Source organism: Ctenopharyngodon idella, chromosome 10, assembly GCF_019924925.1.
Source record: "Ctenopharyngodon idella isolate HZGC_01 chromosome 10, HZGC01, whole genome shotgun sequence".
NCBI lineage: Eukaryota > Metazoa > Chordata > Actinopteri > Cypriniformes > Xenocyprididae > Ctenopharyngodon > Ctenopharyngodon idella.
The window spans coordinates 34,186,054-34,203,474 of record NC_067229.1 but is presented as its reverse complement, the minus strand read 5'-3'; the positions used below and the strand labels follow the sequence as shown (position 1 = coordinate 34,203,474).

Below are 17,421 nucleotides of genomic sequence, written 5' to 3'. Positions count from 1 at the left end.
AAACACTTTCAGCTCCTTGTAATTTATTATGCTTCATTTATGCTTGAAAGTGTAATTCCTAAGCATTCACTAGTTCATAAGCAACACCTGACATTTGTTTTTATGAATGTTATTTAAAAGTCATAAGAATTTGGCAATTTATAAACAACTCTAGACATTTGCTTTATGAATGTTAGTATAGAATTAACCTCATAAACAATTTTGTGTTGTTAAATACATGTTTACATGCCTTAAATGCAGTTTTGAAAGAAATACACACACACACACTTTCATTGTAAAGTGTGTGTATGGAATATGTAAGAGTGTAAAATTCACCATGAAATGAAAACACTAGATATTATGAATATAATTCACATTGGCAGAATTTACTTGGGAACACTCTGATTTGTTAAAATTAGTTAATGCATATAGGTATCATGAACCATCAATGAAAAATATTTTTACAGCATTCACAATACATGTTTAAAATTTTACAATGAACATAAATGAATAATGAATACATTTATAAATCAGCATTAACTTAGATTAATTAAATAGTGTAAAAATATTAATCGTACGCAATACCTAATGCATAATCCATTTACCAATGTTATTTGAAAATAGTACTATTTACATACATCAATAGCTTATTTTAACTTCAGTACAGTTAAAATACACGTTTACGTACAGTTTTGTAGAGCATTACTGATGTATTATAGTTTGGTATGAATCATGCATCCCAAGGTGACTCTTTTGGATTAATCCTCAATGAAAATAACATTAAATGTTTGCATTTTTTTTTTTTTTTTTTTTCATTAATCGTATTACTAAAAAAAAAAAAAAAAAGAGATTAATCTGACAAGCAAACTCTACATATCTTAGAACAAGGCCAGAATAATTGGCAAAAGAGTATGCAGTAAACAGTTGTAAGCCACATATTCACTTCTCTCGAGCCCAGTGCTTTATCTCTATGTGCAATTCTCTGGTCTACCAAAGCGAGGCGCTGTTGTACAAGGGGATGCACAATCTTATTTGGTTGCGGGAAATATGTTTTATTTTCTAAATTAAGAAATGACCGGAAAACTTTTAATGTATCCCGTGTTTCAGACTGTATCAGCAGACACTTTCAGATGAGGATGCTTTCACCGACAGAGCCGACGATCACATGTTTGATCGGGATTGTGTTATGTCATTTTTCCGACTGCTTAAACTAGCAGGTAAACTTGAAAAATAAGCCGTGGCATTAAGCTTCACCTTTATCACGACATTTGACCGAAAAGACCCGAAAGCGTATTTTCGGACCACTTTGACCTGTGTTGATTCGCTTATGTGCTGTTTGCGCTTTTCGATGTTTTATTTACTCTGTTTTGATAAGTTGAATTGGATTAAAAAGCCAAAGGACCTTGTCGAGTTAGTGGCTGTGTATTGGAAATAGCACTGAATATACACAATTAATTGTCTGAATACGAACAATCTCCTTAATGCACAGAAATAACTGTATTTACTTCATGTTTACGCCGACGAAATCAACCTGAGGAGTTTATACCAAGTTTGTGCGCGAACCGATAAACCAGCTGTAGCGCGAGCTCACAGCTGTTCATAAAATTACTGTACCAAGCTGACAGTATTTCATTTAAAACTTCGACAAAATGCGATAGACACGGGAAAGCAGTCAAACAGTTAAATTGGATCGGGTATTTTGGCGTGAGGCCTGCTGGTCGGGCTTTTGCCGGGTGAGAGTTAGTGCTCTGGCCGCGCCAGTGGGCGTTCAGCCCGGCCGTGAGTGACGCACAGCCTCGGTGCAAGAGGACGAGCTATGGAGAGGATGGAGGTGGACCAGTGCGCAGGCGCAGGAGGAGCCCTCCGAAGGTCGAACAGCGCCCCCATGATCACGAACGTCAGGTGAAGGAACTGCATCCACCGATGAGTGAATGGAACAGAATATATTCCCCCGGTTTCACAGACAAGGCTTAAGCCTAGTCCCAGACTAAAATGCATGTTTGATCTGTTTTAACTGAAAGCAACTTGCAATATCTTAAAATATGTCATATGTTAAAATATGTCAGTGCCATTGTTTTGTCTCTGTTTGCACACCAGTAACGTTTTTTTTTTCTAAGGCATGTTTATAAAAGCTACTCAAATGCCCTAACTGAACTAAGGATTAAATCCTGGCTTAATCTAAGCCCTGTCTGTGAAACTGTGACAATACGTTTAAAAAGTAATATAAGCTAAAAAATAATTCGATCCCTAAACAAATTTATTCTTTTAAATTTCCAACTTTTCATGCTGGCACTACAGTGATGGGACGACAGTGTTCAGCTCTAATAGTTCAGCTCGTTATCGTCGGAGCAGCGTGTCTGTAAATCCAAGCTTTCCCTCCCGGGTGAGTGTTCAGATGGTCTGTAAATATTAGTGTTGGACATTTATTTAAGAAAAAACTTCAAAGAAGTAATAATACATTACCTTTGTGTTGCAGACCCTCCCTCTGTCCCCATTCTCCCTGTCATGTGAGAGATCTGAACACAAGAGACAGGTGAGAACAAAAGAATTGATACTGCGACTCTTTTAAACAGTAGCAAAGTTCATGTACACTGCCTGGCCAAAAAAAAGTTGCTTTTTGGATTTTAATAGGCAAATACTTCAGAATCTCTGAATGGATCTTTATTACAGTAATTATTATGTTTCTAGCATGTTTTATGTTTGGCAACTGTTCTTTTAACACTAACAGATTGTGTAGATTTTCATTTCTTAAACAACCATGTCGGAAGACACATCATGGCCATATTCCAGGATGACAATACCAATATTCATCAGGGTTAAAATTGTGAAAGAATGGTTCAGAGAGCATGAAGAATCATTTTCACACATGAATTGGCACCTCTGAGTCCAGACCTTAAATTCATTGAAAGTCTTTGGGATGTGCTGGAGTAGACTTTACAGAGTGCCCACCTCTTGCATTGTCAATACAAGATCTTGACCAAAAATTGATGCGTGCCCTGATGCCCTGATTCATCATAACCTTTATATATACTTTGGTTTTGTAAAGAGATTCATCAGTAGACCATTTATATTAGTCTACAAAGCTAATTTCTAGCATTTGAAGTTTTCTAGAGTATAAGAAATATTAATTCAGTCATTATTGTACAATTCTTTTCTTTCAGATTGAGAACATGGAGCTCACTTTGAGAGGGAGTTTACAGAGACTAAGGTAGATAGATATACATAAATGAACAGTTTATGTTATCAAAATATTTTTTTTTAACTTATTTTGTCTCTTCCCCCCCTCCATCAAAGTGCCTCGTCTGCTGTTCCCCTTCCTCCTGTGAGTCATTGGCATGGCCATCTGTCTCCAGTGAGTATTTCACTCTCTTCGGGTTTCAGTTCATAAGTCAATCCATTGTCATTCTTTTTATTCATCTCTGTCTGTACATCCCACACAGGGATTCCATTCCCAGGACAGCGGTGTCACTCCTAATTCATCACCCAGTCCAACTCGACGGTTTCGAGGGTAAGTTCATGAATAAAACTACAGTATTAGAATGTATATCTTTCAGATGTCAAGAGTACCAGGATTTTTTTTCAGAATTTGGTCTCATAATTATTCTTTTCAAAATGTAAGATATACAAATATTCTTACTGAACAAAGTTTTTGATTTGTTTTTGATTAAACAGAGGATCTGTGAGCTCTGGAGTGAGATGGCCATCAGTTGCACCTTTGAAAAGGAAAGGTAGGCTATAATTCAGAATATCACTTTCTCCTAAGGCATTTGCAAAAGAACATATGAATAAGTTATCAGAAGGGATGGAAATTTAATGAATATAATGAAAGAATTGCAATTTATTAGCACTTTGTATTAGCAATATTTTTTTTGCTTGAACTAACTACATCACCATTCAGAAGTTTGGGGTCAGTAAGACTATTTAATGTTTTTGAAAGAAGTCTCTTATGCTCAACAATATCAACAATAAAAAAGACTTTACTGCTATTTTTGATCAATTTAATGCATCCTTTCTGAATAAAAGTATTAAAACCTTACTGACCCCAAACTTTTCAATGGTAGTGTAAGTAATAATGATGATAATGACATATACTATGTATTCATAAATATATAGTAACAGTTCTTGGTTATTTTCAAGTTGGTCATGATAAACCACTCGAGTGTATTTTGACTGATTTATTAAAAAAAAAAAATCAATTAGTTCGTGAAGTGAACTACTACTGGTGACACTTATCAATTCCAGTATTTAAAAAAGGGATTTTTCCCATTCTCATTCTTTAATCAGTTTTTAGTTGGCATATTACATTTTCTGTCTTTTTTTCCCCCCATCTTCTCCACTCAGGTGGAGTGGAATCAGATGGTCCGCCTAAAAAGCTCTTTGTTGCTGGAGTCACAGACCCTGCTCACATAACCAGTTACACAGTCAGGTGAGTCTTATAAAGATGCTTCAATAATAAACTGAACAAACGCTCACGCCTCACGAGTATCAACTTCAGCACTTAATGAATCTCTTTACACATACAGTGTTTCCCAGTCAGTGGACTCTTCCTCTGGGACCGCACCTGTCGGTTCAAACACCCCAGCCAGCCCCCTGTCCCTCTCCCCACCGCCCCCCTTCACCTCTCACCACCCCAGCATGTAAACCCCAGTATTCATCACACCAGACTCCAGATCACCAGTGTGTAGAGCTTTGGACTCAAGGTGTTGTTAAATGAAGACCAAACTTCGACTTAAACTCAGTTCTATCCATGTTTTCCTGCTTTTTATTTTGGTGCTTTGATGAGTCTTTCAGCTCAATCACTTCTGAAGGAAATTCGTCCTAGTTGTGACTTTGACTTCAGAGGAAATCAAGAGGCAATATAAGAAGACAAAATCTTCTGGATGTTTTTGACATGACAACATGGACGCTGCAGGCTATCATATAATTTGTGAATAATCATGGTGCCTACAGAATATTGTGTTGTACATTTGAAATAGTATCTGCAATAACACGATGAAAGTGTTCAGGTGATTTGAACCTGGCGAATCTGGACACAAAGACCCATTCCTCAGTGTACAGACTCAAGAAAAAGACCAGTTTTGCTCTTCTTTGCTTTCCTCAAGTTGTGGCAAAACACTTTTGTATTTTGGTACATCTTCAGCTTCCATTAACGGGGTCCAACGGTCTGGTAAAATGTCCAGAATGCGTTGAAAAAACTATAGAGGATAGAGAGTATTAAAATCAGTTGGCCATAGAGGTCAACATTTTGTATAAATGTGTATAAATATGTGAATAATCGAATATTATTTTGGTAGGTATTAATCCTATGTTTCTTTTTTTTTGCGTTTATCCGAGGGGTCTGATATGATCTGTAAATATGTTTATTTTTCCATATAGCTTTTAGCTCGGACTGAACTTTTTAAGTTCGAAAAATATTCTTTAAATCATTGGAAATGATACCAGCGCATTCAGGCAACTCCCACATTTTGATTCTCTTAATGCTTACTTAAAACAAGTACTGTAAAGACAAGACGTCTCGCATCTTGTCTAGAATCCAATGTTGTAGTATAGGCAAAGCACTTTCAGTGAAAAGTCCACATCGAAAACTGACCTAGAGTCTGAGAATGTATTCCGTCTGAGGCCACAGTGTGAAAACCTTTGGTCAAACTGTTTTTCCACCTAATGAAACCTTAAACGAGACCCTTAAGTTTTGAATAATGTACAGAAACCGAGGACTTAAGATGCAAGGGGTGGGCTGTTGCATTACAAACAAGATAAATCATTGCTACATTGATACAATCACAGTTTCAGCGGATATCGTACTCTTCCTCTTGTACTATTTGCACAGTGTTAGATATCAATGTTGCTGTTACATGAGTGGGATCATATTTACTTTTATTGTAAAGGATCTTATTTTGTATAGTTTGTATGGTTTATTTTTTAAAATCCTTTCACTTGGGAAATGTTCAATTCTTTCAGTGAGCTGAAAAACAGTCAAGAGTTTCATCTTAGCCTTCATAAGATGGATTTAACTCGTTTTTTTTACTCTCCTCTAGCTTGATCTACTTTTTACGTAAAGTATCGGATGCAGTACTTCTGGATTGTGGCTTTAATTCTGGTGTTTGAGCTGGATGCATTTTATTAGGCTCGTTATTATTATCCAAAAAAGTCACATGCTGCAGTTAATTGAACTGGAAGCCCTCCTAAAGCAAGTTGCCCATGATACTTCACAACATTATGCAAATTATGTTGACTGTGACGTCTGTTATATTGTTATTTATGAATGTGTAAAGGCTCTGGTTGCAGTATATACTTTAATATCAATGTAAAGATATGTCACCATTCTTGATTCCCAAAGTCTTTATTTTATCAACACCGGCAGCTTGTTGGTCTGTAAAGCTGCACGTCGGACATTTGAAGTTTGTTCCTCTGTTTCCATATTCACGTATTAAGAGGAATATGGCTCATTCTTCCCTATAAAGTCATTGCCTTTTATTTTTACTCATTTAGTTTTTCATTCACAGTGATGACAATGCCTTATAGGTTTTAAATCTTTAAGTTTGAATTCCAAAGTTACTTGCACTGTTTGTAATTTTGCAATTTCCATTTGAGGTCCTTGAAATTTCAAAGATTGATACCAATGTTTATGGGTCTGTAAAAATGATTATGAATGTGCAATATGCATTAAAGTTGCTGGAATTAGTATTTGTTACATTGACCGGGATAAACAGGTCCATGTACTTATCAAGAACCTGAACGGAAGACTTGAGCTCTGTTGTTCTGAATCAGTTGTATAACCTTGTTTTTATTCATTTCCCACTATTACCTACAATATGTACCATGTCATTTATTTTCCAGATTTGCCATACACTTACTATTAGATCTGTTGGGTCTGTGCATCAGAGATGGTCATGATTTGTCTTTTGTTCTCCTCAAATGATTGTGCTGTTACTAAATGGATTGCGAGCGCACGAAAAACATTGTAAAGAAATGCCAAAGCCGATAGATTCTGCCTATCAATTGTTTAAGTTGTAAATATATTCTAAAAGCCAGAAAAAAATAAAGTGAAAGATGGATATTTTTTGATGTATTGGTAGCAAAAGTACATTTATGTCACACAAGATGAATGTTCAATTATCAGAGAAGAAATATCATTTACCATAAATGAAATGTATATGATACCATATATTCTTATTATGAACAAGATCATAATAAAAACTCATTTTATTGATTTGCATGCTGTCTTTTTATTCTGAGCTAAGACAATGTATGTCAAGCTGATTTGTTCATATGAAATTTAAACAGGCATGTCTTGTTTACGGTTGAAATGACCTGTTTGATAATGTAATGTTAAAATAATATATATACATACAATAGAAACTGCACCTAACATACAGTGAAAAAAATGGTAAAATTCTTTAACTATTTTTGATTGCATGCTGCCACTTTTCCATTACAGTCAGCATCTTTTGTCACTTCACAAAGATTTACTTTAGCCAAAAGGGCCTATTAAAAATACAAAAAATAAAATAAGTATTTTTACAAGTAGTTTGACCGTTGCACCACTGTCCTGTAAACCCCTTTTCAAATGTGGGCAAAGCAGATCACACAACATGAACCACAAAAAACATTTTCCATCTTCCATTAGATTCCTTTCCATTAGATTAAAAAAAACTTCATTTTTGCTGCATAAGAACTAAAGATGTAATACTTCTTCACTGAAAGGGGTAGAAAATGGTTGGTGATGTAGTAGAGGTTTGGACTGGTGTTATTTGGACCCACGGTGGAAAAGATTTAACAGGTGCCAACTGCTGCCTTCACCATTCTGTGTATCTCATGATCAAACTGCAGAATCTTTACATGTGCTGTCCTTAATAATCTTTGTCCCCATTTCCCTGAATATCACTTTGACTGAGCAATGAAGATCAGCGGGACAGCAGGGGCAAATCACTGGAGTTCATTATAAGACTGGAGTCCAGATTCAAGCTCTCTGTCAGAAAAAAAAGGAAAAGAAAAGTTTATCAACAGCAACAAAGTTAACATGCTTTTCCACTTGAAGGATCAGTTCACCCAAAAATGAAAATTCTGTCATTAATTACTCACCCTCATGTTGTTCCAAACCTGTAAGACTTTCGTTCATCTTCGGAATGCCAATGAAGATCTTTTTGATGAAATCTGAGAGCTCTCTGACCCTCCATAGACAGCTATGCAACAAACTTTGACACTTCGAAAAGTTCATAAAGAGATCATAAAACGAATCCATATGAATTGAGCAGTTTAGTCCAAATTTTCTGAAGAGACATGATCGCTTTATATGATGAACAGATTGAATTTAGGCTTTTATTCACATACAGTGGGTACGGAAAGTATTCAGACCCCCTTAAATTTTTCATTCTTTGTTATATTGCAGCCATTTGCTAAAATCATTTAAGTTCATTTTTTTTCCTCATTAATGTACACACAGCACCCCATATTGACAGAAAAACACAGAATTGTTGACATTTTTGCAGATTCATTAAAAATGAAAAACTGAAATATCACATGGTCCTAAGTATTCAGACCCTTTGCTCAGTATTTAGTAGAAGCACCCTTTTGATCTAATACAGCCATGAGTCTTTTTGGGAAAGATGTTACAAGTTTTTCACACCTGGATTTGGGGATCCTCTGCCATTCCTCCTTGCAGATCCTCTCCAGTTCTGTCAGGTTGGATGGTAAACGTTGGTGGACAGCCATTTTTAGGTCTCTCCAGAGATACTCAATTGGGTTTAAGTCAGGGCTCTGGCTGGGCCATTCAAGAACAGTCACAGAGTTGTTGTGAAGCCACTCCTTCGTTATTTTAGCTGTGTGCTTAGGGTCATTGTCTTGTTGGAAGGTAAACCTTCAGCCCAGTCTGAGGTCCTGAGCACTCTGGAGAAGGTTTTCGTCCAGGATATCCCTGTACTTGGCCGCATTCATCTTTCCCTCGATTGCAACCAGTCGTCCTGTCCCTGCAGCTGAAAAACACCCCCACAGCATGATGCTGCCACCACCATGCTTCACTGTTGGAACTGTATTGGACAGGTGATGAGCAGTGCCTGGTTTTCTCCACACATACCGCTTAGAATTAAGGCCAAAAAGTTCTATCTTGGTCTCATCAGACCAGAGAATCTTATTTCTCACCATCTTTAGCAAACTCCATGCGGGCTTTCATGTGTCTTGCACTGAGGAGAGGCTTCCGTCGGGCCACTCTGCCATAAAGCCCCGACTGGTGGAGGGCTGCAGTGATGGTTGACTTTCTACAACTTTCTCCCATCTCCCTACTGCATCTCTGGAGCTCAGCCACAGTGATCTTTGGGTTCTTCTTTACCTCTCTCACCAAGGCTCTTCTCCCCCGATAGCTCAGTTTGGCCGGACGGCCAGCTCTAGGAATGGTTCTGGACATCCCAAACGTCTTCCATTTAAGGATTATGGAGGCCACTGTGCTCTTAGGAACCTTAAGTGCAGCAGAAATTTTTTTGTAACCTTGGCCAGATCTGTGCCTTGCCACAATTCTGTCTCTGAGCTCTTCAGGCAGTTCCTTTGACCTCATGATTCTCATTTGCTCTGACATGCACTGTGAGCTGTAAGGTCTTATATAGACAGGTGTGTGGCTTTCCTAATCAAGTCCAATCAGTATAATCAAACACAGCTGGACTCAAATGAAGGTGTAGAACCATCTCAAGGATGATCAGAAGAAATGGACAGCACCCGAGTTAAATATATGAGTGTCACAGCAAAGGGTCTGAATACTTAGGACCATGCGATATTTCAGTTTTTCTTTTTTAATAAATCTGCAAAAATGTCAACAATTCTGTGTTTTTCTGTCAATATGGGGTGCTGTGTGTACATTGAGGAAAAAAAATGAACTTAAATGATTTTAGCAAATGGCTGCAATATAACAAAGAGTGAAAAATTTAAGGGGGTCTGAATACTTTCCGTACCCACTGTATAAACATTCATCAGCCCACACATCAGTTGTGGTAATTGGAAGCTCATGCATTGTTTGCTTGATGTGCGAGAACCAACGAGGTTCATTCTCGTGTGTTACGCAGCATGTTTGAGCTTCTGGAAGAGGTTTGTTCTTGCACGTCATTCAGGTTCAGTTGAGCTTCTGTTTATGTTTGCTGATCAATGTTTATATGTGAATAAAAGCCTAAATTAAATCTGTTCATCATAAAAAGCAATCAAGTCTCTTATAAACCACTCAATTTATATGGATGAACTTTTTGAAGCATCCAATTGGTAGTCCCGTAGCTGTCTATGGAGAGAAGAAAAGCTCCAGGATTTCATCAAAAAGATCTTCATTTGTGTTCCAAAGATGAACGAAGGTCTTACGGGTTTGGAACGACATGAGGGTGAGTAATTAATGACAGAATTTTCATTTTTGGGTGAACTAACCCTTTAAATGCGATGCAAGAGTTTTATGTTAAAGTACATCATCTTAATCCATTTTATTGTACATTGACTACTATTAGTATGCAATTCATGTGTTAATCTCCCCCAAAAATGTAAACATTAATACACTTGCCCTGTTTACACCTGGTATTAAGATGTGATTTGGTCGATCGGATCAAAAGTGGATAAAGCTAAATACAGGTGTAAACGGGGTGTAAAACTTTTTGAGCTTGTCCATATTCGACCACATCTAGAGGTAGTCGAAAACGCATTAGACCAGATTGCTTTCGTAGTGTAAACGCTCATGTGGTCGAATGCATTCAAACAGCCACAAAAGAACGCATTCATTCCGCCTACTGACCTAATACGTAAACATGGGAAGCGGTGTAGCCACTAGCCAGACGGGATATTAACTTTGTCAGCTGAAGACACAAGATTTGTTTGAAGATGGAAAACGTACCAAGCACAATTCTCTCACCATTCCTGATTTCTAACACACACTCACAGTGTTCGGTGTAATCGAAACGAAAGCCACTGCTCTCCATATGTTTTTTGTGTGTGTAAATTGTGTGAGCTTATTTAGCTCATTAGATCGACTCTTTTACTGGAGTGAGCAAATTAGAAAGTAAACAGAATGATTTAAAAACTGTTTTTATTTTGATATATACACTTAGAATAAATTAATATTCCACTCTCATTAATGTAGTTAAGCACTGAAATTACATGAAATCTTTATCCAGAACATATTTTATATGAATTTAAATAGAAATATTTTGTAATGGATGCACTGTTTTTGATGATCAAACGGTCCACTGTCCGGTCTGATGACACAGTATTGTACAACCTCTGCAGCACGCAGGTGCAGTTGGTGTCGTGTGCAGACACAGTAGCCTAATGATAACCATTTTCATATACATGTTTTAAATTTAAAATGTTTTGTCAGTGACACACTGAGTCAGACAATTATTTACACTGCAAAAATAAGGCAGGCTTTCCACAAGGTTTAGGAGTGTGTTTATGGGAATTTTTGACCATTCCTCTAGAAGCGCATTTGTGAGGTTAGGCAGTGATGTTGGCGAGAAGGCCTGGCTCGCAGTCTCCGCTCTAATTCATCCCAAAGGTGTTTTATCGGGTTGAGGTCAGGACTCTGTGCAGGCCAGTCAAGTTCCTCCGCACCAAACTCGCTCATCTATGTCTTTATGGACCTTGCTTTGTGCACTGGTGCGCAGACATGTTGGTGCGCAGACACATAAACTGTTCCCACAAAGTTGGGAGCATGAAATTGTCTTGGTATGCCGAACCATTAAGAGTTCCTTTCACTGGAACTAAGGGGCCAAGCCCAACCCCTGAAAAACAACCCCACACCATAATCCCCCCTCCACCAAACTTTACACTTGGCACCATGCAGTCAGGCAAGTACCGTTCTCCTGGTAACCACCAAACCTAGACTCGTCCATCAGATTGCCAGACAGAGAAGCGTGATTCGTCACTCCAGATAACACGTCTCCACTGCTCTAGAGTCCAGGGGTGGCGTGCTTTACACCACTGCATCCGACGCACTTGGTGATGTAAGGCTTGGATGCAGCTGCTCGGCCATGGAAAAGCATTCCATGAAGCTCTCTATGCACTGTTCTTGAGCTAATTTGAAGGCCACACGAAGTTTGGAGGTCTGTAGCAATTGACTCTGCTGAAAGTTGGCGACTTCTGCGCACTGTGCGCCTCAGCATGTGCTGACCCCGCTCTGTGATTTTTACGTGGCCTACCACTTCATGGCTGAGTTGCTGTTGTTCCCAATTGCTTCCACTTTGTTATGATACCACTAACAGTTGACCGTGGAATATTTAGTAGTGAGGAAATTTCACGAATGGACTTATTGCACAGGTGGCAACCTATCACGGTACCACGCTTGAATTCACTGAGCTCCTGAGAGCGACCCATTCTTTCACAAATGTTTGTAGAAGCAATCTGCATGCCTAGGTGCTTGATTTTATACACCTGTGGCCATGGAAATGATTGGAACCTGAATTCAATGATTTGGAGGGGCGTCCCAATACTTTTGGCAATATAGTGTATGTTTACCTTATAGGCAAAATTAAATAAATTTAATGCATTTTAAACAATTAAAAATACTATTTGGCAGTAGAAAAGAATGAGAATAACTATTCTCTGACAACTCACTCTTGATTTATTTATTCTAAAACAAAACAAGGATAGTGAATGATTTTTAGCAATGTAATGTGATGGCACAAATGGCATTTAGAGTCATATTTTCCTAATGTCTTGTATCGTTAAACATGGTATCACGTGAATGGGAATATTCATATGGTAATGATATGCAGATGAGGTTATGCATAGTAAAACTAGGCATTTTAAGCTCCATATATGGTTATTTCGAGGAGGAGATGGGGTGGAGATGCATGTACACACAATCTTCCGCTGACTGGGTTTTAAAAAGGGAATTTTGCGCAGTTTCTGGCGTACGCATGGTTTTACAAATCTGAAAATTTTTGTGTGTACACAAAATCTGTCAATCTCTTTCCAGCTCAATCTATAGTGTACGTTTGGGGTGTGGAGGCACGATGTGCGAAAGGGGTGTTTGAAAATACGCTTTAGTTTTGTAATTCCGCTAAGTGGCACTAGTGTCGCAGAAACTACAAACTTCACCTTTAAAGGATTCCTTTACCCCAAAATAAAAATTGTCATCATTTATTCAACCTACCTTTCCTTCCAAACCTGTATGACTTTCTTCCGTGAAATTTTGAGAAAATTTTTTAATACAGTCACTATATGTTACATGCAATTACATTAAATGAAACTTAAGTTTTCAAGCTTCAAAACTATTGCAAGAAGCACCATAAAGGGGTTTGGAACGTAAAGAGGGTGAATAAATGATGACAGAATGTTCATTTTTGGGTAATCATTCCTTTCAATGCATTTAAAATGGGACTCACCTTGGTCAAAGTTTGGTTTTTTAGTGGAGCCTTCTCCAAGCCCCTCGATATCCACCAAATCACTGTTCACATCAGAGTCATTGAGAGCACTCAGAGTCACATCTGATAAAAGAGAGCCAGTTCATTTAAAAGACATATAACTGCATTTGTAAACTGACATTAATGATGATGAATGTTTTCATTTTTCATCCCTTGTAATTGGAAAGTGAGTCACCTGCTGGTTTAGGGTTTTTTATTGCTGGTTGTAAAGATGAAGAACTCTGCAATCCAGTTGTGACAACAACCTGTGAGGTTGGAACAGTGATAACAGTGGGGGCCACTGATGCAGGAGGCGGTGGCAGTGTCACTGTGGTTTTCTTCATAGTTTTTTTAGGCGACTCTGCAGTGAGAGGAACCCTGCTGTCCTCATACAGCTTCCTTTTCACTGTGGTCTTAATCTGGGCACTACAAGATGACAAGAAAAAAGATAAACAGAGAGATTTTTGATGCAATATTATGCATTTGTTTGATCAAAAATACAGTAAAAACAGTAATATTGTGAAATTTAAACCTAGCGTTTTCTATATGAATATATTCTAAAATGTAATTTATTCCTGTGATGGCAAAGTTGAATTTTCAGCATCATTACTCCAGTATTCAGTGTCACGTGATCCTTCAGAAATCATTTGCTTCTCAAGAAACATTTCTTATTATTATCAATGTTCAAAATAGTTTGACTGCTTCATATTTTTGTTGAAATCATGATACATTATGATTTAAAAGTTTGGGCTAAGTAAAAAATTAATATTTTTATCCAACAAAGATGCATTAAATTGATTCAAATGACGTAAACAATGATGTAAATACATTTATTATTGTTACAAAAGATTTATATTTCAAATAAATGTTGTTCTTTTGAACTTTCTATTCAGAAAGAATCCTGAAAAAAGTACCCGTTTCCACAAAAATATTTTTAACATCGATAATAATAAGAACAATTATTAATAACTGAGCACTAAACATTATATTAGAATGATTTCTGAAGGATCATGTGACACTGAAGACTAGAGTAATGATGCTGAAAATTAAGCTTTGCATCACAGGAAGAAATAACATATTCAAATAGAAAACAGTTATTTTAAAATGTAATATTTCACAGTATTACTGTTTTTACTGTATTTTTGATTAAATAAATGCTGCTTTTGTGAGCATAAGAGACTTTAAAATAATTAAAAATCTTAATTATTTCAATTTTTACCCCCAGTGTATTTTAAAACACCATATTTCACATATTTCATATTAAATATATTAAAATTAGAATATAACGTTTTTTATATTTTATTTTAATTTGAAACACGAAAATGACAGCTATAATTCCATCACAACTATAACTTAATACACACTTACACTGTGCGCTCCTTTATGACTGAGCTGATGCTGTTCAAATCTTCACCGAAGCGGCGAACTGCAGATCGCAGCATCTCAATCTCCGTGTCGGTCCATTTGGCTCTGAGAGAATGAGTGTGCAAAGGGAAAATGAGTCATTTACAAATTACTGACTATACATAAACAATAGGACAAAACTAATGAGAACATCCAACATTTAACAGGATAGAAGCAAAGAATGCACTTGAATACTACAGATGCAGTTTCAGCATCTCACCCTGCAGGAGATGAGTCTGCCACTGGATGCAGCTGCATGGTCAGTTCACCCAGTTTAGAGAATGCCGCGCCTGCAGCCGAGAAGATCTCGCCCACCTGATTGGCATTTATATGTGTTTTTTATTTATCAATTACTTAAAAATATTTATGATGAAGAACGATGCAAGTGTTTTACCTTTGTGGAAGCTGAAGTCATGCTGGAGTGATGAGCTGAAATAAAAAGAACTGACACAAATACAAAAACAATCTAGTCGAGTCTCAATCAACGGCGCTGAAAAGATAAAACTATCAAACCGGTTTAAAATGACTGTTGCAGTCATTCAGCGACCTTCTGTACGACAAAAATAATGCTAACTTTATTATATATCTAACAAAAAGTCTCTATAATCAGCATGAACGCAACATAATAGTTCGAACTAAAAATTCCCAGAGTACAATGCGCTTCGAAAACGAGGCGTGTAATTGGTCAGTCCATAGCCAATCAAATGATTGCACACGATCTGCGCAACATCCATACGAAAACAGCCGAGCTTAGCCGAATAAGCTTACGGAACTTGTCGAACAAACCCGAGTGACGCCGATATACATCCGGTCGTTTGGGTCGAGAGAAGGATAGAGGCAGGCTATCATCCCGATTGGATGTAGCATCATTTTTCCAGTTTTGAGAGGAAGAATCTGTGGGCGATCTCGGATAAAATGCCGTCGCTTTTATTCTGTGGGCCCAAATTGGCAGCCTGTGGGATCGTGTTAAGCATCTGGGGTGTCGTTATGCTGGTAAGGATTATAGTCTTCTTCGTGTCATCGCTTGCTAGTTGTAGCTAATGGGATTCACCCCCAAGCCCCAACGACAGGAATAATTTACCTATATACGTAATAATAGTAAATGTTGGTGTATTTGGATCTTCACTGATAGATAAATGCGTACATTTGTAATAAATCTGCACAAAAAGATACGTTTAGTCACCTATTTATCAGCAGAATATACTAGGAGCCAGATATGAGGAATATAACAGCAGGTGTTGGGATCATAGGATGTGAAGGCCTTAATAGCTATTCATCTTTTTTGTGTATTTCCATAGATATATATTGGGTGCTCTTCCATAATTAATTCCACCTATATGTCCTAATTTTAAATATTCATAACAAACCTTGTTATTAATTATTCACTCTTGTTTTCAGTCAATGTTGGGAATCTTCTTCAGTGCAAAATCTGCTGTGCTGATCGAAGATGTTCCCTTTACTGAGGAAGACATCCGTGATGAGTGAGTTCCTCTCCCCCATATAATGATCCAGAGATCTGAATAGATATTTTAAGATAAGAAATTAATACTTTTATTCAACAAGGATGCATTAAGTTGATCAAAAGTGACAGACATTTATAATGTTGCAAGATTTCTACTTCAAATAAATGCTGTTCTTTTGAACTTTCTATTCATCAAAGAATCCTAAATAAAAAAATTAATTGCGGTTTCCACAAAAATTTTAAGCAGCAGAACTGTTTTCATCACTGATAATAATAAGAAATGTTTCTTGAGCAGCAAATCATCATATTAGAATGATTTCTCTGAAGGATCAAATTACATTTTTTTTTCTGTATTTTTGCTCAAATAATAATTTGCTTCAAACATTTCGAATAGGCTGCCTGTGTAGAATGAGAACTGGCAGATCCTGAGATGATATGACATTTTTAAATGCAAATGTTTACTGCTGAATTTGTCTTCTCTTCAACAGCAAGAATCCACCACAGACAATTTACGGACTCTACAACCAAGTTGGGATCAACTGCTTCATTGCTGCTGCCATCTACGTAGGTGTTGGCGCAGTGTCTCTGTGTCAAGTTCGCCTTAACAAGCGCCAGGAGTACATGGTCACATAAACCCAGACCATTTCCAAATTCAACTCCAATTATTCCTAATTATTTATTTTTAAAAGACTTCTCAACAATCTAGAAGAAGATTTTGCTTTGTTATATTGTCTGAAATTGATATATTTGCCAGTTAATCTTTGGCTCAAAATTTAAATACTAGATATATAATGTTATGAAGAAAAAGTGTCCAAAACATACAATAAACAGGCACAAATACATGCTGTGTGCATATATATGCATGTCATGTGTTGTTAAATTCCAGAAATATTCAGAACATTATGGGAAGGAACTTTGACTCCACATTTTCCATCATATAAATAAGCAAAACAAGCCGAAGGTCTTCACTTTGATGGTTGTCTTCTGATGAATAAGCTATAAGACACCATAAAACACTATGGATCCAGATGTTAGTAGCTGGTGTTTGTTGAATGTGTGTGTATGGTGGACATTTTTTGAATTCCAATATTTAAATGTTTGTGTGGTAATATAAATGTCTATTATTTTATTGATGTACACCCTGCAAACCTTGTGCTGTGTACTTGATATCACAACAGTAATGAACAATGCAAGATAAGTCTTATGTTCCCTTCA

General features: G+C 37.1%; 3 protein-coding genes across 3 annotated transcripts; 2 read left to right on the top strand and 1 right to left on the bottom strand.

Annotated features, from left to right (window-relative positions):
* The first annotated feature begins 974 nt into the window (after window positions 1–974).
* On the top strand, window positions 975–7,189 carry LOC127520343 (PPP2R1A-PPP2R2A-interacting phosphatase regulator 1). The gene is made up of 9 exons (XM_051908330.1): window positions 975–1,881; window positions 2,278–2,362; window positions 2,456–2,512; window positions 3,141–3,187; window positions 3,274–3,331; window positions 3,420–3,487; window positions 3,652–3,707; window positions 4,321–4,405; window positions 4,503–7,189. The coding sequence occupies exons 1-9, from the start codon at window positions 1,796–1,798 to the stop codon at window positions 4,618–4,620; spliced, it is 660 nt and encodes a 219-aa protein (XP_051764290.1). The 5' UTR covers window positions 975–1,795; the 3' UTR covers window positions 4,621–7,189.
* On the bottom strand, window positions 7,165–15,398 carry c10h17orf49 (chromosome 10 C17orf49 homolog). Its single transcript, XM_051908331.1, has 6 exons — window positions 15,139–15,398; window positions 14,965–15,059; window positions 14,709–14,810; window positions 13,537–13,766; window positions 13,323–13,424; window positions 7,165–7,948 (listed from the first exon to the last, which is right to left on the bottom strand). The coding sequence occupies exons 1-6, from the start codon at window positions 15,157–15,159 to the stop codon at window positions 7,884–7,886; spliced, it is 615 nt and encodes a 204-aa protein (XP_051764291.1). The 5' UTR covers window positions 15,160–15,398; the 3' UTR covers window positions 7,165–7,883.
* A 130-nt stretch (window positions 15,399–15,528) lies between these two features.
* On the top strand, window positions 15,529–17,394 carry rnasekb (ribonuclease, RNase K b). The gene is made up of 3 exons (XM_051908333.1): window positions 15,529–15,737; window positions 16,143–16,225; window positions 16,695–17,394. Exons 1-3 carry the CDS (start codon window positions 15,660–15,662, stop codon window positions 16,837–16,839), a joined length of 306 nt encoding a protein of 101 aa, XP_051764293.1. The 5' UTR covers window positions 15,529–15,659; the 3' UTR covers window positions 16,840–17,394.
* The last annotated feature ends 27 nt before the right edge of the window (window positions 17,395–17,421 follow it).